This window comes from Melospiza georgiana, chromosome 14 (assembly GCF_028018845.1).
Source record: "Melospiza georgiana isolate bMelGeo1 chromosome 14, bMelGeo1.pri, whole genome shotgun sequence".
NCBI lineage: Eukaryota > Metazoa > Chordata > Aves > Passeriformes > Passerellidae > Melospiza > Melospiza georgiana.
Window position 1 is genome coordinate 20,161,370 of NC_080443.1, and position 25,701 is coordinate 20,187,070.

The 25,701-nt window shown below is 49.2% G+C and overlaps 1 protein-coding gene across 4 annotated transcripts in view; it reads right to left on the reverse strand.

Moving 5' to 3' along the window:
* The window catches only part of GALNS (galactosamine (N-acetyl)-6-sulfatase), a 48,047-nt gene that overhangs the window by 10,175 nt on the left and 12,171 nt on the right, over nt 1–25,701 (reverse strand). For all 4 annotated transcript variants that reach the window (XR_009115239.1, XR_009115241.1, XR_009115240.1 and 1 more), the window contains 4 exons: nt 20,578–20,714; nt 18,026–18,128; nt 9,791–9,912; nt 1,956–2,073 (listed from right to left, as the gene is read on the reverse strand). Coding sequence is in view for 1 of the 4 variants with exons in the window: in XM_058034022.1 (XP_057890005.1) it covers nt 1,956–2,073; nt 9,791–9,912; nt 18,026–18,128; nt 20,578–20,714 (480 nt within the window). In the remaining 3 variants the exon portion in view is untranslated. The remainder of the gene's footprint in view (nt 1–1,955; nt 2,074–9,790; nt 9,913–18,025; nt 18,129–20,577; nt 20,715–25,701) is intronic.

The following is a 25,701-nucleotide window of genomic DNA, read 5'->3' on the forward strand; positions in this document are numbered from 1 at the left end:
CATGAAGTGCAATGTTTGTTCTTTTGAAAAAGCAGAACAATAAAGGGTCTGTGCTGCCTCCTGCAGCCCCGGTCCCGCTGCTGGGCTGAGCTGGGAGCCCCGGGGACACCCCGAGCTGCAGAGCAGCTTCTGCCACGCTCACACAGCAGGAACTCCCAGCAGAGCCTCGGGGGGAGCTCCCTGGGCAGTGGGGTCCAGCAGGGATGGGCTGCAAACACCTCCCTGCCCCTGCCTCCATCTCTGCTCTGCAGGAGCTGCACCAGGAGCCAGCTGCTGTCCTGGAATCCTGCAGTGCCTGGCTGGGAAGGGACTCAAAGCCCACCCAGTGCCACCCCTGCCATGGCAGGGACACCTCCCACTGTCCCAGGTGCTCCAAACCCCATCCAGCCTGGCCTGGGGCACTGCCAGGGATGCAGGGGCAGCCACAGCTCCCAGGGAACAATTCCTCATTCCCAATATCCCATCCACCCCATCCTCTGGCAGGGGGAGCCATTCCCTGTGCCCTGTCCCTCCGTGGCCTTGAACACTTCCCTGAACATTTCCACACACTTTGTTTATATGTAAGTAAAGACAATTCTCCTCCTCTCTCCCAAATACATCAAACACCCTTATCAAATCATCAGGTGACAGGAGATAGTGGCAGTAAATTATCTTTATCTCCCAGCATCCCCCAACACCAGATTTAGCCCCCAGCCCACCCAGCAATAGTCCCTCCCTAAAGGTTTGCTCGGCTTCATTCCTGCTCCCAAAGGCAGCAATCTGTGCCTGATACTTTGGGGTAGTGACCATGGAAAACTCACTGGGTTTCCTGCTGGGACTGAAACATTTCCCCTGGGACCAGGATCCCCCCAGCCCTCCCTTCCATTTGGGAAGCAGTTCTGGAAGAAATGCTTTGCAGTGCTGCCTCTGGCAGCAGCCAGTCCGTGGGGACAGTGCCTGAACCCAAAAGTCCCAGAGGAACAGAGAACAGTGTTTATTAAGGGAAAAGTTGAATAAGGAAAGAAAACACAGAAACAATGGGCCCTCAAATCTTTTTCCTATTTAACATCCAAAAATAAAGAGATGGGCCAAAGCTAAGGGAGATCTTTGCCTTGTTACTGAGGGGACACAGCTCTTTGCTGGTGACAGACCAGAGGCAGCAGGTTCTGACTGATTCAGGAGATGATTTATTTATTTATTATCAGGAAGGTTTTGCCTGTTACTATTTTGTCAGAGCCTGTTCCAAGGGTTTTTGCCTGTAAGAAGATTTTGCCTGTTACTATTTTGTCTGTCAGCCCACAGACACATTCCCTGGGATACATAACCTCCTGTCAAGTGACAACCTCCCCCAGATTATCCAGTTCCTCTCCCAGGTTCTCAACAAACCAAGCAGGGTTTGACAGGGAAGCCAAACTGTAACTTTCCAACAGGAGACTTGAAAGAGCAAACAGAACTGAAAAAATTCAATTTCAAGAAAGACTTTGGAAAATTCAGGCACAAGGGGAATTGGAGGAGACTAAAGATACATCACTGAAAATGTCCCATAGAAGACTCAAAGCAAAGAGGGCAGGGCTGGATGGGATATTGGGCAGGAATTGTTCTCTGTGAGGGTGGGCAGGCCCAGAGCAGCTGGGGCTGCCCCTGGATCCCTGGCAGTGCCCAAGGCCAGGCTGGACAGGGCTGGCAGCACCTGGGGCAGTGGAAGGTGTCCCTGCCATGGCAGGGTGGCACTGGATGGGCTCTAAGGTCCCTTCCCACCCAAACCACTACAGGATTCCACAATTCCAGGATTTTGAGAACTGCAGAAGGGGATTAGAAAGGAGAAGAAGGATCTGCCCTGTCTCTAAGCAAGGAATCCACTATCAGGTAATTGTGCATCTCTTCTTCATCCCTTCCCACCACTGCCAGCTTATAAAACCTTCACAAAATGTATTTCAACCCAAGGAGTCCCCGTGCCTTTGTGCTTCAGCACTCACCATGACAGCCTGGTCACACACGTTCAGCTGGGGCTGGCCTGGCACCAGGGTGGCCCTGTGCTGCTGCACCAGCCCTGAGATGTGCTGCACAGCCTGCTGGTACTCCTCACTGGCAAAGCTGCAGGGGAAAGCACAGGGGTTACTGCTGGGGGGTCACTCTGGTGTCCCCGAGGAGGAGGAGATGTGCAAACACCCACAGTCTGCAGGAGATGGAATCCAGGCTGGCAGGGTGCAGGGGCTCTGCTCAGGGCAATGAGGATGGCAGGGCCTGGTCCTCCCCAGAAATCACCTGCCTCCAGAGCAGCTCAGCCTCCCAAACTGCTGCTCCAGGGGCCCCAAATGCTTCCTCCTCGTGCAGATCTGCTAGGAGCTCATGTGGCCTCCCAAGGGAATTGTCTTAGCAAATAAAGGACATTTCTGGGTTGTCCCTTCAGCGATTAGCCAGGGACACTTCCCAGACACAGGACAAACACCTTCCCAGACAGCTGAGGACAGAATTTCCCAAGACAGCCCTTGCAGCTGTCCCACCTGAGCTCAGCAGCTCCCCACACTCTCCCCCCCTTTCCAAGAGCTCTCCTGCACACCTGCCCAGCAGAGGGGAGGCGTTTGCTGCAGGGAACAGAAGGGAATGTCAATATTTTGTTTTACAAGAGTGTTCTCAGGAAGGGTTTCAAACACAACCCCAGGCCAGTTCAACTCCACAACCACCAAGGAAATAAACTAAAATTATGCAAACACAGAGGAGAAGAATAGAAGGGCCTTGTCCAAGACAAAAATACCTCCCCCACTGCACAAAATACTGAGGTTCTGTCCCATCCACATTCCTCCACTACAGCTTGATTATTCCAAGCTGGGAGCCATCTGCCATGCCCCAAAATGTGCTTCTAATGACCAGATCCTGACCCACCCGATTCCTCCAGCAGCCATTTGCTGGAGTGGCTCAGGGTGCACTTCACTAATATCCCAAGTACTTCTAAAAAGCAGGATTCCTAACAAAGATCTCTCTTTGTCCATCACCTTAAGAGTCACTTAAAAACCACCAAAACCCCCCCAGAGAGCGGCAAATTCCTTGTGAAGATAAAAGAACCAATGCAGCTGGGTCCTGACCTCGGGCTCCCCCTGCTCCCAGGCCAGGCTGGCCAGCAGCCCCACACTCCAGCTAATTTCCTTCTTTGCAAAACAATCACATTTGGAAGGCCAGCGATGTGCCAAGCGTTTCCAGTAAACCCTATAAATATCCCAGCTGGGCAGGCAGCCAGGCAGAGGCTGATTGTGGGGCTGTGCTGATAGAGAGCAGGAAGGGAACGTGGGATGAGGAGCTGGAGCTGCTGCTCTCACACCCAGCTGCCTGGATCCTGCTGGACAGAGCTGAAGGACCACCCTGAAACCCAGAGGATCCTGAGAAGCTCCTGAATTTCACAGAATCCGACAATCTTTGGGTGGGAGGAGATTTAAAACTCCCATATATCCCACCCCTGCCATGGCAGGGACACCTTCCACCATCCCAGGCTGCTCCCAGCCCTGTCCAACCTGCCCTTGGGCACTGCCAGGGATCCAGGGGCAGCCACAGCTGCTCTGGGTACCCTGTGCCAGGGCCTGCCCACCCTCAGAGCCAGGAATTCCTTCCCAATGTCCATCCATCCCTGCTCCATGGAGCTTGGTTTTCATTTCTTGACCCCATTGAATCCCCATTCCATGTGGGTTGGTTTTCCTGCCTTGGCCCCATGGCTCAGTTTTATCTCAGATATTACTGTGCAGCTCCACAACATGCCCCAAAATCCCACATCCACGGATTTGTGAAGTATTTACTGACTGCACAGGAGTTAAAACTGCCTCCAGCCCTAAGCAAGTGCATTTTGAGACAAAATCTGCAAGAGTGCCTGGAATTTGCATGTAAAATGGGGATAATTACCTCATGGTAATCAGCCAGAGCTGTTAGGGGAGCTGGGAACCTCTCCTGCCTGGAGTCCCATCCTCTCCTGGAGTGCACACGCAGGCCTGGGCTGCAGGGCCAGGTTTGCTGCATTCCCTGCCCCACAAAGAGGTGCAATTATCTGTCCAGGTGCCCGGGCACCATTGTCTGGGAGGAGCAGCCTCCAGGGTGAGCTGCATTTCCTATTCCAGCCCAGCAATCCCGGCGAGGAGGGCTGGGAATAGCACTGCAAGGAGGAGAGGGTGAGCAGGTGGTGTTGTGAGGAGCTTGCTAAAAGAGATCCCCCAGCGTCCATGAAATTATTCCCGGCTCAGAAGGAGGGAGCAGAGTGGACAAAGTCCAGGGTCATTACACTAATTGACACTTTACCTCCGGGAAGCCCCTGGAGATGCAATCAGGGCTGCGTTGGAGAGCAGGGTCCCAGGCACAGGTGTGGGCTGTGCTTCCTTCATTTACTGTAATTGTGCCTTGGCAATCTGCTCCATCCTCCTCCCCCCACAGCTCCTGCAACCTGCTCTGCTGCTTAACCCCAGCAAAGCCAGCCTGCAGGAGGAGGGCTGGCCTCACCCAGAGCCAAGCTCTGCTGTGATCCCCTGCTCCTGGGGTTCCACCTGCAGGGATGGCTCCCTGCCACCATGAAATGCACCCTCAAATAGATCAGCACCCAAATAAATGCACGAGCATTTCCAGCATTTCCATTTCCAGCAGGGTTTCAGATGTTTGTGTTACACCTCATGATTCACACTGCCTGTCCTGGGAGTGATGGGGCCCTGGGAGGGCTGGGACAAAATGGGAATGGTATTTTATAAAAACTCCCATAATGGGAGTCACAAAAACCTGACAAAGGGCTCTAGACCAGGCTGCACAGGGCTTGGAGCAGCCAAAGGTGATGAGTTTTACACTCGTGAGTTTTAAAGGCCCCTTCCAATCCAAACCATTCCATAGTGCTAGGAACAGCAGCTCTCACATTGATATGAAGTTATGGGAAGAGCATAAAACGTGGCTAATGATACTTGACTTCCTTCTCCCCTGGAATTATTTTAATTAAAACCATTATTTTTAATTCTGAAATACACCCAGATTCTGATAATTTGATTTTATCTGTTATCAGTGCTTTGAGGCTTCGCAGCACCGTGGTATCCAAGTCTTGATCTTGTCTTATTACTCAGTCTTCCTCAGTTCCTCTCCTCTATTATCAAGTTTATTTGCAATTTAAGGTCTGCACAATGCAGGAGGCAGAGACAGGTTTGGGGCTCTGCTGCTGGAATTACTGGAGAGACTCAGAGGAGCCAAAGGAAAACAAATGAGGAACCAAAGGCTGAAGGTGGCCCCTACCCTGAGTCACCTCTGGTCCTGCAGCATTTTGGGCCCAGATGCATCCCTGGAGGCATGAGGGGCACAGGAAACCTTGGAATGGTTTCCTGGTGCCATCTCCCTTTTCCAGGATGAGGAGTCAGCATCTCCCCCAGGCACAATCCTTGCTCTCTGTTATTATTCACATTTTCCCCCCTGTCTTGCACCTTCTCTCTGTTCCCCACAGCCAGGTTTGTGCCCTGGGCACTAAGGTGAGACTGGCAACTTTTCTGTCAGATCCTTTCCCCTTTAGCTTCCCTTCAGGAGCTCCTTCCCTTTTTTTTTTCTGGCTCCATAACCACTGCAATTACCTCTCTGATGATTTCCTGAATTTTCCATCTGCTCGAAATAGGCACTTGTGAGCTCTCTTCTTAATTAATGTGTTCTAAAATCATTATGTTCATCAACCAAGCCTTATCACTTCCATTTTCTTCCATAATAGTAAAATCCATTGCCCTAAGTAAAACACAGGAATTTTGATGTTCATAATTCAATAAACTCATTGCTCAGAGCAGAAGCTGCTACAAACCTGGAGTAACAACAAGGTGTGAGCAGGCTGTACTCACCCTGTCCTCACTTGTTACTAAGCTTTGCACCTCTGGCTCAAACTGGCAGCATTTCAGAGATTTCTCTTATAAATTCCTTGGCTTCAAAACACTTTCTCTACTTCAGGCTGCATTAGGTATTTTACTAACTGTGTTTTCAGCTGTGCCAGCTTTGCTTTTTATATATACATATAAAATATATAAATAATATATAATATATTATGTATTTATATATCTAAATATAAAGATTATATAAAAATAAAAATAATATTTATGCAGTATTATAGTAAATGTCTGCATAAACAATAATCTGACTCAGATAATAAAACTGACAACTGCTGGTGAAGATGGTACCAAGAGATAATTTTGCTGAATTTGTCACATTGCAGAAACAAGTTCCCTCTGTGGTACTTAGCACACACACCACAGCCCAAAGATAACAGAATCTGGCCAAGGAAAAAACCTATCAGATCTTTTAGTTCTGCATTTGGATAAATTTGGTAACAAGGGCAGTTATTGCATGCAGGGAGGAAACAAAGCCCTGCTCAGAGTCAGGGAAACGCTTCTGCTTTCTGTGCCGCCCCACTCACGTTCTGGGTTATTAAAAAAGAGAGATTTTCTGTCCCCAGCCTGCACTGACCTGGTGACAAAAAGGCACAAAGGGCTCCCCTCTCACCACCAGGGATGAGGTGACTCCTGCACAGGGTCCAAAGGGGCTCCAGGAGAGGGACTGGGGACAAGGATGGAGGGACAGGACACAGGGAATGGCTTCCCCCTGCCAGAGCATGGGGTGGATGGGAGATTGGAAATGAGGAATTGTTCCCTGTGAGGGTGGGCAGGCCCTGCATCCCTGGCAGTGCCCCAGGCCAGGCTGGGCAGGGCTGGGAGCACCCTGGGACAGTGGGAGGTGTCCCTGCCATGGCAGGGGTGGGATGGGATGCTCTGTAAGGTCCCTTCCAATCCAAACCATTCCAGGATATTTCAAGGCAAAGGAAATATCACAAACACAATTGTGTCCCTTGGCAGAAGATGAGGAGCAGCAGCAGGAAGAGAAGCCCCAGCCACGGTGGGAGGGCTGTTCCCAGAGCAGCTGAGGGCAGGGGGCAGCACCACAATGGGCAGGGCCAGCAGTGCCAGACCTGTCCCCACACCTGGCAGGACCTCCTGGAATTGCCTGAGCCATCCTTCAGTGCATGAGGAGCTCCTTTGGCTGGCACTGTTTGCAGGCAGGCTCAGGAAATGCAGGGAGCAGTGTGAGGAAGAGGAAGGACTTGTCCTGCCTCACCAGGGAGCTGCACATGTCACTGCTGCCTCTGGGGCTTGCAGGAGTTGCACCTTCAGGGTCCCCTTTAGCAGCCACTTCAGCACAGACTGAAAAGCTTTGCTTGATTTTTGGAAAAATGGGTAATTTCTATCCACTCACCTTCCTAATACAGAGTAACAATCAGGGAATGGTTTGGGTGGGAAGAGACCTCAAAACTCATCTAAGTTCCAACCCCCATGACATGACTCAAATAGAGGTGGGCTTGGCAGGGCCAGGTTAACAGTCCTGAGGGTCCAATCTGAAACATTCCCTGAATCTGTAAAGTGTCCCTGTGTGTCCTGCAGTGTCCCTGCCCTGCAGGTCAGGGTGACTGAGCTGCTGCTTCCTGGGATTCCCTGGCTCTGAGATCCCAAACACAGAAGCAGTGAATCCCTCTGGAGCTGTAGGTGATGCCAGCCCCTCCTGAGCAGCAGGGACACCCACTGCTGCTGGCCTTGCACATGATCCCACTCCAAACTCATGTAAATCAAGAGAGATGACAGATTATTAAAACCATTTCAAGGGAGAAGAAAAGGCTGCACTAAATAAGGAATAAATGTAATAAAAAGTGAGCAAAAGCAGGCAGGGAGAGCAGAGGCAGCACACAGGGACAGACAGATGCAGGCTGGGAGCAGGATGCTGGATTCCCTTTGGAGAAACATTAGTGTGGGGACTCCCAGCAGGCTCCCTGCCAAGGGGGATAATTAAGCTAAATAAAAATACACACCAGGAACAGCTCCACAAATGAGGATAATTTAATTACCACATTCGATAGAGCAGACCCACTTCCCATGAGTTTTCCATTGTGACCAGAGAGGAGACAATAGCAGCAGAATGTGCTGGAGAAAGGAAGAGTGGTGTGCTAAAAGCAGGGCTTCTATTAGGGGCTGCATAATAAACACCAGCCCAGCTCTCCATAATCGGGTCATAATCTTGCCATAAAATTCAATCAGAGCAACAGCTTGTGAATATCCAAAAAATCAATGCAGCCATATGAGAAATGATTGCAGTTGGAACCCTGGAATTTATTCCAATGCTCACTCTGGGGTGGTGGGAAGGAGCAGTGGAATCACAGGGAAGCAGGTGCTGCAAACACCTCTGAGGGGAGAGCTCCTCTGCCTCAGATCCAGAGGAAACACAAACAGAAGCCCAAAATCACAGAGTGTTTAGGGCTGAGAGCTCTAGAGCTCACCCAGTGCCATCCCCTGGCAGGGCAGGGTCACCTGGAGCAGGTGACAAAGGTGACACACACAGCAGGCAAGCTACAGTTCAGTTACTGCTGCTCATTCTTTTCATTTCTGAAAAAAGATATTATTTCTATACACTCATTTCCTAAAACAGAATTCTGGAATGGTTTGGGTTGGAAGGGACCTTACAGCCCATCCAGTGCCCCCTTGCCAAGGCAGGGACACCCTCCACCATCCCAGGGTGCTCCCAGCCCCATCCAGCCTGGCCTTGGGCACTGCCACAGCTGCTCTGGGCACCAGGAGCTCAGCACCCTCACAGGGAGTAATTCCTCCCCAATATCCCACCCACCCCTGACTCTGGGGCACCCATTCCCTGTGTCCTGTCCCTCCATCCCTTGGGAATGACCCAGCTGTTAAATCTCCCTGGAAGCCCAGCCTGGTTTGGTTTCACTGAGCTGTATTTCCAGCCCTGGGGCTGCAGCTGTGCTCTGTTCATTAGTGCTGGAATGCAGAGGGAGCAGAGCCCCCAAAGAGCTTTACCCACTGCTGATGCCCCTCTAAAGTGCTCTGTTAAGTGAGAGAGAATGGAAATATTCTCCCTCCCCTCCTCTCTCCAGTGAAAACACTCCATGGGCAGCACAGGCTCAGCTCCTCTGGAAGGAACGGGCTGAGTGTGTCCACTCAATTATTCAAACCAGCTGAGTAATGGCAGCCCTGTCAGCTCAGGAAACATCTCTGCCTCTCCAGGCTGCTGCACAAACCCAGCTCTGGGCAGGCAGGCCCAGCAGCTCCTGCTCCTTGATTTATTCCCACCCTGTCCCTGCCAGAGCCCCTGCAAGGGATGAGGCTGAGTGTCCCTGCATTGGCTGCAGGGAGGGAGGTGGGGACACCTTGGGAGCATTTTTGGAAGTGGCAGGGCTCTTTGTGGGCTCTGCTGAGTGCATAAATCCTTGTGGGAATCTCTCAGGGCACGGTGTGTGCCAGAGATAAACATTTCAATAGCAGGCTTAGAGGAGAATGGATTCAGACAGGCAGGAGAGCCCGAGGAAGGAGCAGGATTGGGCACAAAGTCCTGCTCAACCCCTCTGGAGCAGCTCCCTTAGCTGGGGCAGGAGACAGGAAGGTGACCAGCCTGCCCTCCAGGGACTCCAGCACCACACAGGTTATTTATTTATTGCTCCCCTGGCCCCAGAGCTCCCCAGCAGCTCTGTTTGAATGTGCTGCACCCAGCCCTGACCTGGCCTGGCCAAAAATTGGTGTTTTCCTCCTCCCCGAGGGGCTGCAGGACACACAACAGGAACAACCAGGCTGACAGGTCCGTGTGCACACCCATCCCACCTGACCACCCAAAACCAAGGGTTTTGCTCCTTCTCCTGAGAAAAAGCCAGCAGGAAAGCCATCATTTCCCAGCCTGGCTCTCTGGGACAGCTTTTAAAGCAGATTTCAAGAACCAGCAAATAAATTGTGACCAGAGACACTGCTGAGTTTTCAGGACAGCCCAGGAAGTGGCTCACCTCAAGGGGTACTTCTCCCCAGGGTCCCTGCCCAGGTGGAAGAGCAGGGGCAGGTAGGTGTGCTCCTCCTGGCTGTGTGTGGTCACTCCAGCCACGCTCTGGCCAGGACAGAAATCAATGCCCTGCAGGAAAAAGGAGAGAGGCCATCAAAGGTGATGCAGGGCAGGCAGCAAGACTTGAGTTGATGCCACTTTCTGCAGCAAAACACCAACAAACCTCAGGATTGTTTTAAACCAAGAGTCCACTTCAATCTCCAAAACACATTCTGAGCTGCTGGGGTAAAATCAGTTGAGCAAGTGGTGTTGCACTAAGAGCTGAAGCAAGGCCGTGCGTGCTTGTCTTATAAAAATATAATCCCAATAAAATATTCATTAAAATGAAATGGCAGAACAAAAGACAAAGAGGTGGAAGCATTTAATCATAAAAATTCTGCACATGGAAAGGATTTTCTGGCTGGTTTTTCTGGCTTTGGAAAGCCCCCAGGAAGATGGGATTGCTTGACACTTCTGATCACAACCAAAACCCCAGGAGAGACATCCAGAGAGGCAACAGGCACCTGAAAACTCCCCTGGCAGCACCTGAGGGATCAGTTTCTCTGAGAAATGAAGCAAATCTGGTAAATTTTATAAAAACTGGTGTGTTTTCAATTGGATTCATGGCAAGCTGGTATTGAGGGGCTGCCCTGGGCATGACAGTGGGGATGGGGGTACTGCAGGAAGGGGAGACACCCCCACATTGCTGTCTCTGGCCATCTGGGGGGCACGGGGTGGGATTTCCCTGCAGCAGCACTGGATTTGAAGGGCTCAGCTCCTGGGGAAGCAGCTGGCAGCAGCAAGGGGTTAAATGCTGGCTGGGCACCAGAGCTGCCAGCTCCATCTGCCCCTGTCCTGCCAGCCCCCCTCCCTTCCTCCCCAGCCCTGATTTGCCAGCTGGGAGCTCCCTAATCCCTGCCCTGCAGCCTCCAGGGCCACCAGAGCCCATTTAAACCCCTGCAAGAGCCAAAAATGCAAAAAGCACTCATTTCCCTGGGCAGGCAATAAAGCAGGGCCCCCCAGTCCAGCCCAGCCCTGCCAGGCCCGGCCCCAAATGGACTTGTTAAAGCTGGGTTTTACAATTCCAGCCCCCATGCTGCTCCTCACAATCCCAAAGTGCCCCAAGCCATGGACACAGACACGGAGAGCAGGTAAATGGGAGTGCTTCAGGGAAAGGGGGAAAGCAGCTGTAGCATTTGCTTATAAAACAAACTGAAAAGGCTCTCTACAGATGTTGGTAGGATTTGATTGGCAAACAATTTTCTAAAAATATCCCGTGTTTTTAATGGACAGCTGGTCAGTGGAGCAGTTAATATTCTGCTTTTCAATAAAGCAAGAAGTTTAGAAGCCCATGAAATCCCATTTATCTGCACAGGGCTATAGATTCCTGAATCACTGACTGGAAAAATAAGGGAGTTGCTTGATAGGTTGGAGTGGCCCTACCAATAATGGACTTTAAATGGATACAAAACTGATTGACCTTCCCACCCTGTGATGCCACAGGCTCTGAAACACACAGGGAAAAGAGATTTTTGTGGGTTTTTTTTCCCCCACAAAAAGACCGGTTAATGAAAAGGTATCAAAGCCTCCATAACATCCAAATTATAATTTGGATGCAAATCAAACAAGCAATTTAATTAAGAGCCTGCTAATTGGTACAATGCTCCTCGCTGCAAATGCTTCAGTGTGAAAGATTTTTGTCTCTGGGGTGTTTGTTTAGACATTGCTCTGTTTCTCTTTTATCTTGTGTTTCCCAGGAAATCCTTGTAGCCCAAAACACAGTCCCAAAGATTCCCAGGAAAGAAAATGCTGGGACAATTTGCCTGATGCCACCAGCCCAAAGCCACCTGTCATTCCAATTTAAGCACTCAGTCCCCTCTTGAAAAGCAGTCTAGTGGAGAAAAGTCAAATAAATAAATAGGTAAGCAAATAAAACCCCAAGAATATAATTTTAAGACATTTCTAAGGCATTCCAACTTTATCCCTGCAAATAAAATGGAATATTGCTATTTTTATGTGCTCTGTGAGTCAATATTCAACCTGCAGAGAGAGCTTCAAAGATTTTCTATCTACTCATCAACAAATTAGTAAAAAAAAAAGCTATAAATATACAAAATTCAATATTATTTATTTTGCACAGGTAAGTTTGGTGATGTTTGGAGCTGGAGAAGAGGCAAGAGCTGCCTAAGCAGGATAACACCACCCAATTCTACTCTTCTGTTATCCCTAAAGCTGTTTATTGTCACACTGTTCATAGCAATGTGCAGGGATCAATAATTTGGGCACATTCCTCACTTTTGTCCCTGTTCCCTCTCCAGGTAATGGCTGGAGCCCCATCCCTGCAGGGCTCAGGGAAGGACTGGATGAGGCTCAGTGCTCACACCTGGACTGGTCCCTCCATGACCCTGGGGCTTTTCCAGCCCTGGATTTTGGGATTCGCAGAGCTCACTGATCAAACACAGCACAAAGGTCACTCCCTGTGTTTCAGCAAACTCCTGGGCTTTTCTCCTCCTGAAAAAGCCTGAAAACCAAACCAGCAGCTCCTTTCTGGAGCATCTCCTGCCTTCTCAGGGAGCCACACAGAGCATCAAAGCTCCTGCCCAGCCCTTACAGTGTTTTGCACCACCACAGAAAGCTGTCTGCTGCAGGAGAGACCCCAACCATCTCTATGATTCTGACTAAAACATGGCACTCCCTGCCCACCAGGTGAGCTTCCAGCCATCACCACCCTGTCCTCCTCAGCAATCCCACAGCCCTGTTGTTTCTCCATCGCTGGCATGCAGCAGCCTTTGGTTGCACAGCTTTAATTTCCAGAGCAAATGGCCCACAGATGCTGTGTCAATAGAGACATGAGGCAAACACAGCCACTTTGGGCTCCCTGCCAGGAGATGGAATCACCACTTGTGTTAACGGGAGCCCTCTGGCAATTGCTCAGCCTGGCTGCAGCCCAGCCCAGCCCAGCTCTGCCTCCTGCTCTGCTCTGCTCACCCCAGCACCAGCAGGGCACCAAAAGCAGGTGAATACTGCAAGGAGAAAAGCACAGCTGCCAATTAAAGCCCGGAATTTTTGTTTCTTGCTGTTTGCACAGGTAAACGGTGCCCTTGGTGTCCTGGGGAAATCCTCCTGGGGATCAGCTCCAAGTGGGGGTGCCAGGCTGCAACCCTGTGCACCCAAAACTGCTGCTGATGGGATAAGAGGCTGGAAGAGACCCTGGCATGGGCAGCACCCTGTGGATGGGCAGCCCCTGGAATGATGGGCAGCACCCTGGGATGATGGGCATTCCCTAGAATGATGGGCAGCACCCAGGAATGATGGGCATTCCCTGGGATGATGGACATTCCCTGGGATGATGGGCAGCACCCAGGGATGATGGGCAGCCCCTGGGATGATGGGCATTCCCTGGAATGATGGGCAGCACCCAGGGATGATGGGCAGCACCCTGGAATGATGGGCATTCCCTGGGATGATGGGCAGCACCCAGGGATGATGGGCATTCCCTGGAATGATGGGCATTCCCTGGGATGATGGGCATTCCCTGGAATGATGGGCAGCACCCAGGGATGATGGGCAGCACCCAGGGATGATGGGCATTCCCTGGAATGATGGGCATTCCCTGGGATGATGGGCATTCCCTGGAATGATGGGCAGCACCCAGGGATGATGGGCAGCACCCAGGGATGATGGGCATTCCCTGGAATGATGGGCAGCCCCGGGATGGGCAGCGCAGCGAGCTCGATCGATGCCTGGTTCGTATGCTCAGAGGACCAAAATCAAATGTCATTATTTGTGAGGTTCTACTTGACTTCACATCCCCGGTGCAGAAAAGGCTTTATCGATCCCTTCACGTGCAGGAGAAGGGCAATGGCAGAGCCTGACTGGAATAAGCCCTCTGGCATTTCGCATTAAAACAATAGCGGCAGCTTTAGAGCCGCACCTCAGGAATCCCACGGCAGGCTCCCAACAGGCTGACAGCACAAAGGTTGATGTTATCAGCCCCTCTCCCACAACCAAAGGGCGTTTTCCACTTTCCCTTCGTTATTTTTTCCCCCTTCTTGCCTCGGTGCTCTTGGGAGATGCAAGGGCTGTTCTGTGCTGGATGCTTTTGGTGGGAGGCAGAGAAAAGGAAATTTCCTTTTTGCTAGCTCCCATTCCTGCCTCCTCCATCCAGCACTACATTAGCAAATGCCTGAGGACTTGCTGCCTACTCTAAATTTATAGAAAATACCCATTTTTTACCCTTTCAGACCCCTACTCTCAAAAAACCCCAGCATTTGACAGGTGGCTGCCAGTAAAAGTCCTGTGTGTTTTCACTGTCCAAGAGGGCTCTCCCCAGGTTTATCCTCAGGTTTATCCCCAGGTTTTTCCTTAGTTCTCCCTTTGCTCCTGCACACATGGCTATTTCCATCACTGCTGATTTTTGCTGCAAGGAAAAAAAGGTGAACAAGAATGGAAAAGCTTTGGTATCCAGCAGTCCTGGAGCAGCAGGGACTGAGCCAAAGTGCAGGAGGCAGATTTTTCTGCCTCTATCAAACTGTTTAAAAATACAAACACATTTTTCAAGTCAGGCTTCCTTTCATCTCCCTCTGTCCCATTTATCACCTCTTGAATGTCAGAGATGTCAAATTATGTAAACATGAGCCACCTATATGGATGGAAGGCAGGTAAACAGCTCCAAATAAGCATCCTGTGCAATCCTCAGGGAAAATGTCCCACAAAATGCTTACTCCCACTTGATTCTGTGAGTGAGCCTTCCCTTCATGCCTTCAAGAGATCACCCCCCCAAGAATCAAGAAATCCAGTTAATCCAGCAGAAAAGGCAGCAGCAAGGTATCCTCCAGCACTGAGACAGACTACAAGACTTCCTGACAGGAGTCAGACTAGAAAATAAAATTGCTTGGGGGTTAAAAAATAAACAAACAAAAGCTGGGAAGAACAGAACAGCACAATTCATCAGTGTGTCAGATGACAAGCCCTAATCCCAGGCCATAAGGCAGAGGATGCAGACCAGCAAGGGCATGCTGCTGTCATGGGACTGGGGGATGACAGCAAACCTGTGTGCTGCCTGCATGGGATGTTTCCAGAGCAAATACTGCGAGTGCCAGATGGAGAGAGGAGCCCTCAGAGCCCTGCTCTGCTCTGCTAGGCTGTGCCTGCTGCAGGCTGTGTGTCCCTGGCAGGTTTTTATTGGTGTGTACATCCTTTATTGCTGAACCAACTCACACCCCAGCCAAACACAGCTTTCCAGGTGAGGGGCCACATCCTCCCTCACCATCCTGCTCATCCCAAACAGGCACCAGCTCCCCATTTTCCAGGAGCAGCATGAAAATGGGGTGCTGGTTGCTTTCATGAGATAATCCCGTCTGAAAGTCCAACAAAAATGGGAATTAAACCCAGGGCAAGTTCACTGTATCAGTGATTTTCCACACAGTCAATTAGCAAGGGAATTCTGAAAGGGAAAGGAGGGCTGGCTAAAGTCTGTCAAAACCATGAAATATTCCCCTACCCATAAAATAAACCTCTCCAAAATGTGCAGGCAGCTGTTTGGCCACATCTGGCAGACTTCAGCTCTCTTTCCAATAGATGACAGGAAAACCACATATTCCAGGTCTGAGTGGGGACCTTCACACAGAGAGCTTCATATCTGGAAGTCTCACTGGATTCACAATGAGGAAAGACCTCTAAAGATCACACAATTAACAAATCCTCATTAGCTGGAGTTCTACTGGGATGGCAAGTCAACCTTATTGAACAAACAGCCAACAGTCAGAATTCCAAATGCCACAGATGTGCATGGATTTATAGTTGTTTTTCAAATGGAATTAGCAAACAAAGTGGCCTTTTTGATTCCAGAGTCCAATATCAACACAGCTGGGAAGCCCAGGCACTGAAAGAGGGAACTGTGCTGTAAGGTGAGCTTAGAAACTCCTCCAGCAGGGCTGGGAGCTGCTCTGCATTCTGATTTATTTCTATTTTTAAACTTGTGAGGTTTGTAATTAATGGCTCGAAGACATGAGGAGAATTGGAACAAATCTCAGCCTCCTCTGCATGTTGTTAATGGCTGCTCTGGCCACTAATGTGCTCCAATTTTCCCCACATCAAGCTCATGTGATCCAAGCTGCAGGAAAGAGAGTGGATTTGTAATCGTCTCTCTGATGTACAGGATAATTGCTGACTTTTATCAGACAGCAGTTAAACAAAGACTTGGAAAGAAATAAATATTCCTTAATTGCAGCACTGCCACTGCTCACAGTGGGAGAGCCTCTGGAAGGAGTAGCTGGTCCCCATTATCACTGTTCCACACTCAGACATGCAGGAAGGAGTTGAGCTCCACGCAGGGGTTTATTTATTTCCCCACTGGAATGAGGGTATGTGCTTTTATCAGCACGGAGAGCAAGGATTGCTGTGGGAATCTGCCACCCCTACACCCAAACACACAGACACAGGAGCTCCCAGTTCCTCCCACCCAGGGAAAACCCTCCACGGGCGATAAACAGGTTTTACTCACACACAAGACAAATAAATGATCTCATTTTATCTGTGTGGAATTAGCACCGAGACAGAGCATAAAAAACATTTCTGGAGCCAACTTTCCTTTCCTGCCTGCTGCCTGTAAAACAAGCTTTAAATCCTGAAGCACTGCAGTCTGAAAAAAGACAAACACACACATTTACAGCCCTGAATGGAAATGACTCCCTTGGAGCTGACACTTCCTTCTACCCCCCAGGACATCCCAGGGAAAGAATCCCTGCACTTTTATATCCACAAATGTCACCAGCACTTAGCTCTGCACCTGTGATGCCTTGAGGACCTTCCATAAGTTCAAAAAAAAATAAAAAAAAAAAATAAAAAAAAAATTAAATCATGCAAACAATCCCTCCCCTCCCCAAGCCCAGGCTGCTGTCAGGGCCTTGGTGCTCTGGGTTCCTGTCTGAAGGGATCTGCAGCAAGGCACACGTGTGAAGCTGCCACTCAGCAAATGCCCCAGAGTTTAGAGCCAAGAAAGACACAAAAAGGAAAGGAAATAATAGTGCTTAACATCTAACTGTGAGGAGATTAGCCAGGAAATAAATATAATAAATAAAATGGTGTACATAGTGTGATGTGGGCTCACAAAAGTGCTGATAACAGATTAAACACATTTATTTCACTGGTTTCAACCACTGCTGTATTTTCCACTGTGCTTTTCCTACAGCTTTCCTTTTAAACCATCACAAACTCAACAAACTCATCCCAGTTCCATTTCAATAATTCAAAATAGGTGTTTTGTGCCAGGAATTGTGAGACTCATGGTCAGTGTGGCTCCAGACTTTCCCAGAATCACAGAATATCCTGAGTTGGAAGGGACCCACAAGGATCAGGGAGTCCAACCACAGGTGAACATCTAAAAGCTCAGATTCAGCAGGGAAGGTTTAATATTAAGGGGGATTAAGTGCTGATTAAAGGGAGCATCCCTCAGAACAACTTGGAATTTGCTCATTTTCCTCTCTTTGTACCTGATTTCAGGAGGGGCAGGTCCAGTCCCCTCAGGTTTTTTAGGATCACAGAATTATTTAGGTTGGATATCCTCTAAGATCATCAAGCTGTTCCCCAAGTACTGCCAAGGCCATCACTGACCCATGTCCCCCAAATGCCACATCTTGTTAAACAGGGGGGCTGGGACTCCACCAGCTCCCTGGGCAGCTGTGCCAGGGCTGGGCAGCCCTTTTGGGGCAGAAATATTCCTGGTACCCAACAGAAATATTCCTGGTACCCCACAGAAATATTCCTGATACCCAACAGAAATATTCCTGGTACCCAACAGAAATATTCCTGATACCCCACAGAAATATTCCTGATACCCCACAGAAATATTCCTGATACCCCACAGAAATATTCCTGGTGCCCAACAGAAATATTCCTGATACGCCACAGAAATATTCCTGATACCCCACAGAAATATTCCTGATACCCCACAGAAATATTCCTGGTGCCCAACAGAAATATTCCTGGTGCCAACAGAAATATTCCTGGTACCCCACAGAAATATTCCTGGTACCCCACAGAAATATTCCTGGTACCCAACAGAAATATTCCTGGTACCCAACAGAAATATTCCTGGTACCCAACAGAAACCTGCACAGCAGCTCTGAGGAGACTGAAGCATGGTGACATCCCCCAGTTTAAAGGGGTCTGTGCCCAGGATCCCAGGTCCCTGTGCCATTACCTTGCTGTGCTCCTCCCAGGAGTTGCTCCAGGTCCAGAAGTGAGCTTTGTAGAGCCCAGCTCTCACTGCCATCAGCTCGTTGCCACGATAATAGAAAATGGGCCTGGAAGGAGAGCAGAGCTGCATGAGAAACACCAAGAGCCAGGGCCCAGCCTCCTGATAAGGGCCACAAACCCCTTAATGGCATCCCACTTCCCATGTGGATATCAGGCAGGAGCAGGCTGCCTCCTAATAGTCTCCTCTGCAAGGTTTTCAATTAACATTTCTTAAAGTGTTCATCAAGTTGAGAGCTCACAGGGTGCAAGAATGAAACATTATCCAGCTTGGCTGCCAGTGATTGTTAATCCTTGAACTCCCAGCCCCCGGGATTTCCTCTGGAGCGTGGCGGTTCCAGTGTCACACAGCTCTCAAGTGCCTGCCTGCCTGCCTGCCAGGGAAAAGGGGATTCAGGGGCTCTGGGATGCTCAGGCTGCTCTGCCCAGCCCTGCCATGGAGCTGGCAGTGCCACACAGGCAGGGTGGAGCTGGCAGTGCCACACGGGCAGGGTGGCCAGGAGGACACCAGATGCCGGCGTGTTCTGCATGACATCTCTGAGAAACTCCACATGGAAAAAGCTGGCAGCCAGACATGCTGTGGTTTTAATTCCTCTCCATTTTTTCCCCCCAAACCTCACTTTGCAGCATGTAAACACGCTGCTAAAGCTGCACTTGCTCCCAGAGGTTTCCCTGATTAATAATTCATCCAGGAAATGCATCTCACTCGCTGCATCTGTGCTGCTCCCTGGGCATCCCAGCAACATTCCTGCTGGTTTTCCCTACAAAACACTCCTGGTTTTTCGGGGGGAACAGCACTAAATTTTACTGGAAGGGACAATCTGCAGGAGAGGGGGTTGATTTGTTGGTGCAGCTCCTCTGTCCAGCTCTTTTAACAGGACACAAGGGTGAAGCTGTTTGTTACTGTCAGAGGGAACCTTTGTCTTTCCTTCTCAGATGCCATTCCAAAAACGACTCACTCTGGTGATGCCACCTGCAAAAACCTGTCCCTAAACACAAGGTGACATTTAAATATCCCTGTGTGAATGACAGGAGTGGCCTCAGAGCTCTTTTAGCCTCAGTAACAATGAGCCTCCCTCCTTTGTCACCAAGAGGAACAAAGGGAAAACAACTTTGTCACCAGGAACAAAGGGGAAACAACTCGGTCCCCAGGAAGAAGGGGAAGCTGCTCCCAGAAAATCCCATTCCTGCATCCTTAATGCACCTGGAAGGGAAATAAAGGCAGCAAGAGAGACCTGCCAAAGTGCAGCACCTGATCTAAACCAGTGCCATCAACAAAACCTCCCAAAAATATTCCACACAGCACTCCAGTCCCCTTTTCCATGCCATCAACAGCCAATAATGATCAGTTATTATGTGCCCTCCTGACTAAAGGTTTTAAGTTTTTCCTTGTAAAAAAATACATTTTCTATTCTGAAGGAAGATTCCAGCTTGTACTCAATATTCTGATAAAAATTATTTCTTTTCTCCCTCCCCATTGACTTTTTCCTTTTTAAGCTTAAAAGAAAACAAAAACTGCATCTCCTGGGAAGTTTTTGGGGGGCTGTGAAAACTTTGTCCTGGTCATGTAAAAAAAAAAAGAAATAAAAAAAGGAGAAAAAAAAAAGTCACAATGTGCTTTGAGTGACTGTTATTGTAACACAAGCAAGGGGTTGGTGACTGCACTGAAATTCCCTTTTAAAACAACAAAGAAACTTTCCAGACTTCCAGAAGAGGGACCAGGCTGTGTTTGAGGAACCTGCAAAGCTCCTGTAATACTCAACTGTGTTCCTTGCTTAGGAGGCACAAAAGGAATTTCACAGCACAAAGGTTCTCATCCAAGAAGGAAAAGAGTTCCAAGAATGTTTTCCATGCATAAATTTCCTTGCTATCTCCCAAAGAATATGATTGCAGTCAGATTTCCCAGGCTGCCAAATTCCTCACCAAAATGCCAACTCCAAGACCTCTCCTGACTTTGGCACTTCCAATAAAATATTTGTTGGCAGGATTTGCTGTCAGATCTTGGTGCCCAAGAGCTGACAGCACATAGAGATTCCAGGTCTTTCACCCAAATCTATCCCTGCAGAAGCACTCCAGGACTTTGGGAGGAGGATTTTCCTGGTGTTTCCAGGTCCTCTGCAGCAGCACAGCCTTCCCCTCCCAGCTGTGCAGCAGGACAAGGACCCAGCACACTCTGGGCAGCTTCTGCAGTGATAAATAATGGATTGTCCCTCAGCCAGGCTCCAGTTCTCAGGCTTTTATCTCCCCTCCTGCCATATGTTGTTCCAGGGATCCCTGCTAACCCTGTGACATTTTCATCTGTCCCCAGACTCCAGTGTATGGCAACATGCCACATGTCAGGAATTCCCAGCTCAGCCTGTTCCAGCAGAGCAGGAGCTCAGGGGCAGCTCTGCTGCTGCCTGCACTCAGCTCCCATTAAATACTCGTGAGCTGGTGATAAAAACCCAGCCCAAATCTGGCATCCCTTCAGGCAGGAGCAGGGCTGGGATAATCACTGACCTGTCAATGAGCTTGCCCTGCAGGATGACAGGTAAAAGGTCGATGCCATCAATCTGTCTGTCACTGGGAGGCTGCAGACCCGCCAGGGAGAGGCTGGTGCTGAACAGATCCATCACACTGCCCAGCTGATGGCTGACCTGCAACCAAAAAGCAACAGGAAGGCGTCTGCAAAGAGCCCTTCAGGAAAATCTACATGGAAACAGGTTCCCTCCAAAGCAGCCTGAAAACATCTCCCTTCACACTGCTGCAGCCACCAGTAAACTCCTCTGAAAACAATAAAGCAAAGGAAACAATCCTTATTTCACCACTTCCAGGGAGAATTTGCATTTTTTATTCTTTTCCATTTTCCTCTCCCTCTCCTCACTCCTGTGCATCCCTTTTCCAGGAGTGTGCTGTCACAGGGCTCAACTTAATTTAGCAAATTCCAGCTCATTTGTGGATTGAAAAATCAGCACTTACACCAAGGGAAAAAAAGTCCTTGATTTGTTCCCTTCTCCAGGTCATCTCTGGAGTCCAGAATACCCTGAGAGAGTTCCCAGAAAGCACAGGGATAGATGGATAATAACAAAAAGAGCCTGATGACTTCATCTGCAAACCATTTCCAACAATTCAAGAACTGTAAAGTTGTGGTATTTTTAGTCCATATTTTAATAAGGGAGAAAAACATCTGGGTTTGGCTTCAATGGAGATGTGCAAGGGTTTTTTTCCCCCTTTTTCCTTACTTGGAAGCCATACTCATCTCTATGCTCTTAATTATTTATATTTTAAAACCCTCCAGAGTCTGTTCTGCCTGATTCTTTGTGAGCCTCTGCTCCCTCCCCGATGGTGGGAGCTGTTGCAGGGTGTTTAATTAGTCAGTGACACGCTCACTTAGAGCAGATGCTGCCACATCAGGAGCACCAGCATGCACCAGCACAAGATGTGACAGGAAAGGAGCATTTTCAGCCCCAGCACTCGTTGGGAAACAAGAAACCATTGGATACAACCCCAGAGCCGTGAGCACCAAAGCACTTTCTGACCAAAATCCAAGTCCAATCCCAACAGAACAATGTTGGGACTATCAAAGACCTTTTACCTCTGCTTCTACTCACAAACAGACCCCCAGCCCCTAAGCTGACACAAATTATTTAAATGCAACAAATGATGACATGATAAATGAATTTTTACGAGATGCTGGCTCAAAACTAAAGGGGAAAAAAAGGGATACTAAACCTTGTATTAAGAGGCTGGGCTGAACAAAGTGAACACAAAGGAAGAATTAAGAAATTAAAAAGAAAAAAAAAAGAACTGGAGAAAGCAACATGCAGGGGCCTAATTACAAGTTTAACATTACAATATCACATTACTTGATTACAGTCATTTCAATTTTTAATGGCTTTCATTCATCAGGAGGTGTTGGCAGGAACACATCTTATTAAAGCTGCATGCAAGAACCCTGCCACAATTCCTTGGGAGGAAACAAAGTGCAGAGCTTGAAGCACAGGAGGGAACCTGGCTGTGCAAATCCTTGGGAAAGCAGCTGGATCAGCTGCCCATGACCAACAGGGCCCTCAGTTCAGGATTCATCCATGATTCATCCATGGCCACAGCCTGGGAAAGGTCCTGCTCAGCCTGGCCTTGGGGACAGGCACAAAGGGAGACCTTTCCCAGACAAGCTGGGGCTGCCCCAGCTCTGGAAGTGCTCAAGGCCAGCTTGGATGGGGCTTGGAGAACATTTATTCTTTATTTTACTGCAGCCTTTTCCTCTCCTTAAAATGATTTTAATGATCCACTCCCAGCTCCAGCAGGGCCATCCCAGAGCACAGGGCACAGGATGGTGTCCAGGCACTTCTGGGGTGTCCCCTGAGGGAGCTCCACATCCCCTCTGGGCACAGAGGAAAGCTCTGCCTCATCTCCAGGTGGAACTCCATGGGATCAGCTCCTGCCCATCCCTCCTGTGCCATGGCTGGACCCTGCCCTGTCCCCTCCCTGCACAAGGACACAGCCAGGGTCCCTCTGAGCCTGTCCCCAGGGCTGAAGCTGGCCCATGAGCAGCTCCCAGCCCCAGAGGTTCCTCCCTGGGCTCATTCCCACCTGCAGAGCTGCAGAAGGAGCAGCTCCAACCCCTCCTGCTCCCCCCACCCAGCCCCTGGCTGAGCCCTTTTGTAATCAGAGCTCTCACAATTTCTCCATCTAATCCAAAAATCACTTTTCCTGTTGTGGCTCCGTCCCAGCACCTCAATCTTTTGATAAGAGGCAATCGCTGACCCTGGGCTCGTGCCTTTAATGTCACCTCATTTATCCAGAGCGTGGGGACACTCCTGGGGGGCCACCAGGCTCCCCTTGTCCTGGCCCTTATTAACCAGCACCAGATGTAGATGACTCTCTTTAATCATCCAATTACGTTTCTGCTCTCAGACAACATTTTTGCCGTGAAGCAGAGAAAACTTCTTAAGGAAATTAAATGCCCATGCCACAGCCACTTGGATTTATCTGTGCTCTGCAGCAGCACATTGAAGAAGGAAAAAGGAAAAAAAAAAAAAAAAGGTTAATGTTTATATAAAACTTTGAAGTATTTTCAGAGAAAAAATAAAAAAAAAAATCCATTTTTCTCCTGTCAACAGGGCTCTTTCATTCTAGTTGCCTTTCCCTTTTATTTATTTCATTTTTTTTTTCAAGAAAAGAAAAAGAAAAATCCAGAGAGGGCAACAGCCCAGAGAAAATAAATAATATATAAACGGAGGGAGATCAGATATTGCTGTATCAGTGAGGAACAGCCGGTATTACGCACGTAAGGACGGATTTTTTCCCCCTCCTTTCCCCCCCTTCTTTTTAATAAACTCTCAGTATCCACACAACGTCTTTAAGAAAATGAAATCCTTTTGCTGTGGGCCACGGCGCTGGAAGAAATAGTCCCCAGTGCTGTTATCAGTGCTTTCAAGCTTTAACTCTGAATCAAAGGCGACAATTAATAAAGTCGCCCCCGCCAGGAATGGAAAGGAGGAAAGCTAAATATTTGAAACTGGGTGAACAAATGTCAGGGTGTTTTTAAATAAAATCCTTTTACAGTTATCACAGCGAGCAGACCTGATATCCCTGTCTAATTCAATTTCAATTTGCGCCCCATGGGAGATAGGGAAGAAAAGGTTGCAATGCTGTCTTTGGGTTGATATGTTCTTTTCTCCTTCAGGAAGCAGGCACGAGAGAGGAAGGGGAGGAGGGCGAGGGGAGAGAGGAGGAGGATTCAAATACCAATAGAATATGATTTTTTTTTCCAGCTGGATCCTTCCAGAAGGCAGATGTGATGTGGGGAATGTTGAAACGCTGATTTGTTGTGAATTCACCTGGAAAACGGAGCCGAGGAGGGAAGTGCAGCCAGGCTGTTTGTGTGGGAATAAATATTCCTGGTGGGGAGCAGAACTCACTGAGTGTTGATGCCAAGAGCAACACACACTCCTGAGGCATCTTTCCCCTCCAAAAACCTGCAAACCAGCCAACTGCACCAATTATCCCCAGCTCCACAGAGAGCCTGGCAGGTACTCCCACCCTGTCCCTCACTCCTTGTGCTTAGACCCTGCTGCTCCTGTATTTTTATTAAAGGAATGTGCCCTTTAATAAAAACAAAATCCCCTAGCCTTATGGATCAATAAAATTATTAACAAACTGCCAGGTGGAATCATGGAATGGTTTGGGTTGGAAGGGACATGAAAGCCCATCCAGTGCCACCCCTGCCATGGCAGGGACACCTTCACTGTCACAGGTGCTCCAAGCCCTGTCCAGCCTGGCCTTGGGCACTGCCAGGGATGCAGGGGCAGCCACAGCTGCTCTGGGCACCTGTGCCAGGGCCTGCCCACCCTCACAGGGAGAAATCCCTTCCCAATATCCCACCTAACCCTGCCCTCTGGCAGTGGGAGCCATTCCCCCCTGTCCTGGCACTCTCTGCCCATATAAAAATCTCTTTCCCTCCATTCCCAAGGCACTGCAAGGCTGCAGTGAGGTCTCCCTGGAGCATTCCCATCAGCAGACAGATCTTTCCACACAATATCTGGATTTCAGTGGCCAGAGACACAAACTCTCCTTTTTCCTGGCTGCAGCTGTTCCACCTGAAACAGCTCCTGGCCCTTCCCTTGCTCCTCAAACTACTGCCCTGGGAGCAAACCCAGCACAGGAAGGACTTGACCCTTCAGCTTTGTGCTGAAGCTCAGAACTCCCAAACCTTTGCTTCCTTCAACTCTGGACAAGTAGGAGCAATGAGAAGCAGCTTTCCCACATTTCACAGCTACCTGGAGTACACTGGGGCTGAGCAGTTAAATCTCCTCCAGAGGATGGTGAAGCTACAGCAAGGTACAGAAAAAAAAAAGCCAAAAATGCAGTGGTGGACACAAGTCTCTCACCTGTGGTCAGGGCTGCTGAGGAGCAGTGCAGGAGCCTCGAAGGCAAGAACACAAGCAGAAAACACAGGTGAGTTTCTATCACAGTTCCTGAGCAGCACATAAGGAGGATTTGAGGCTGAGCACGTGCTTAAGGCTGACACTGGCATGGTGGAGGAGAAATTTTGGGTGCATCCCAAAACCTGGGAGCTCCAGGCACAGCTCAGCTGCCCAGCCCACCCTGCACACACAGCTCTGCTGCCTCTTCCCAGGAATTCCAGCAGCAGCTCCCAAAATCTACCTGGGAGAGGGGTCCCAGCCAGGCAGAAAAGAAGCAGGCACAAGGATTTCTCTCTCCTCCTGTTCTTAATTATCCTCAGAGTTACTACAATGGAAAGAATTTTTAAATTTGGGCATTTTCTCGTCCCCATTTATAATGCATGTTTACTTTTAGCACATTATTTAGTTTGGACCCAGCAAACAAAACACTCAGCTGCAGTTTCATGTTCTCCCTTGCTAGCCCAGGGCTGTTGTACTTGGCTTGCAAAGGCTTTATGGAAATGTTTAAATTTAAACAAAACGACTGTTTTCATTTCAAATTAGAAAAATAATAAACCATCCTTGGTAGGTTTGGTGAACTCTGGAAAAATAATGAAACCAAACCACCCTCCTGCCCTCAGCTGCAGATCTGAGCTGCCTCATGGTCCCTCCTAAATGTAAATGATAAATTATCATTAGCCTGCCTCAATTAAACCACCCCAATGGAATGCAACCT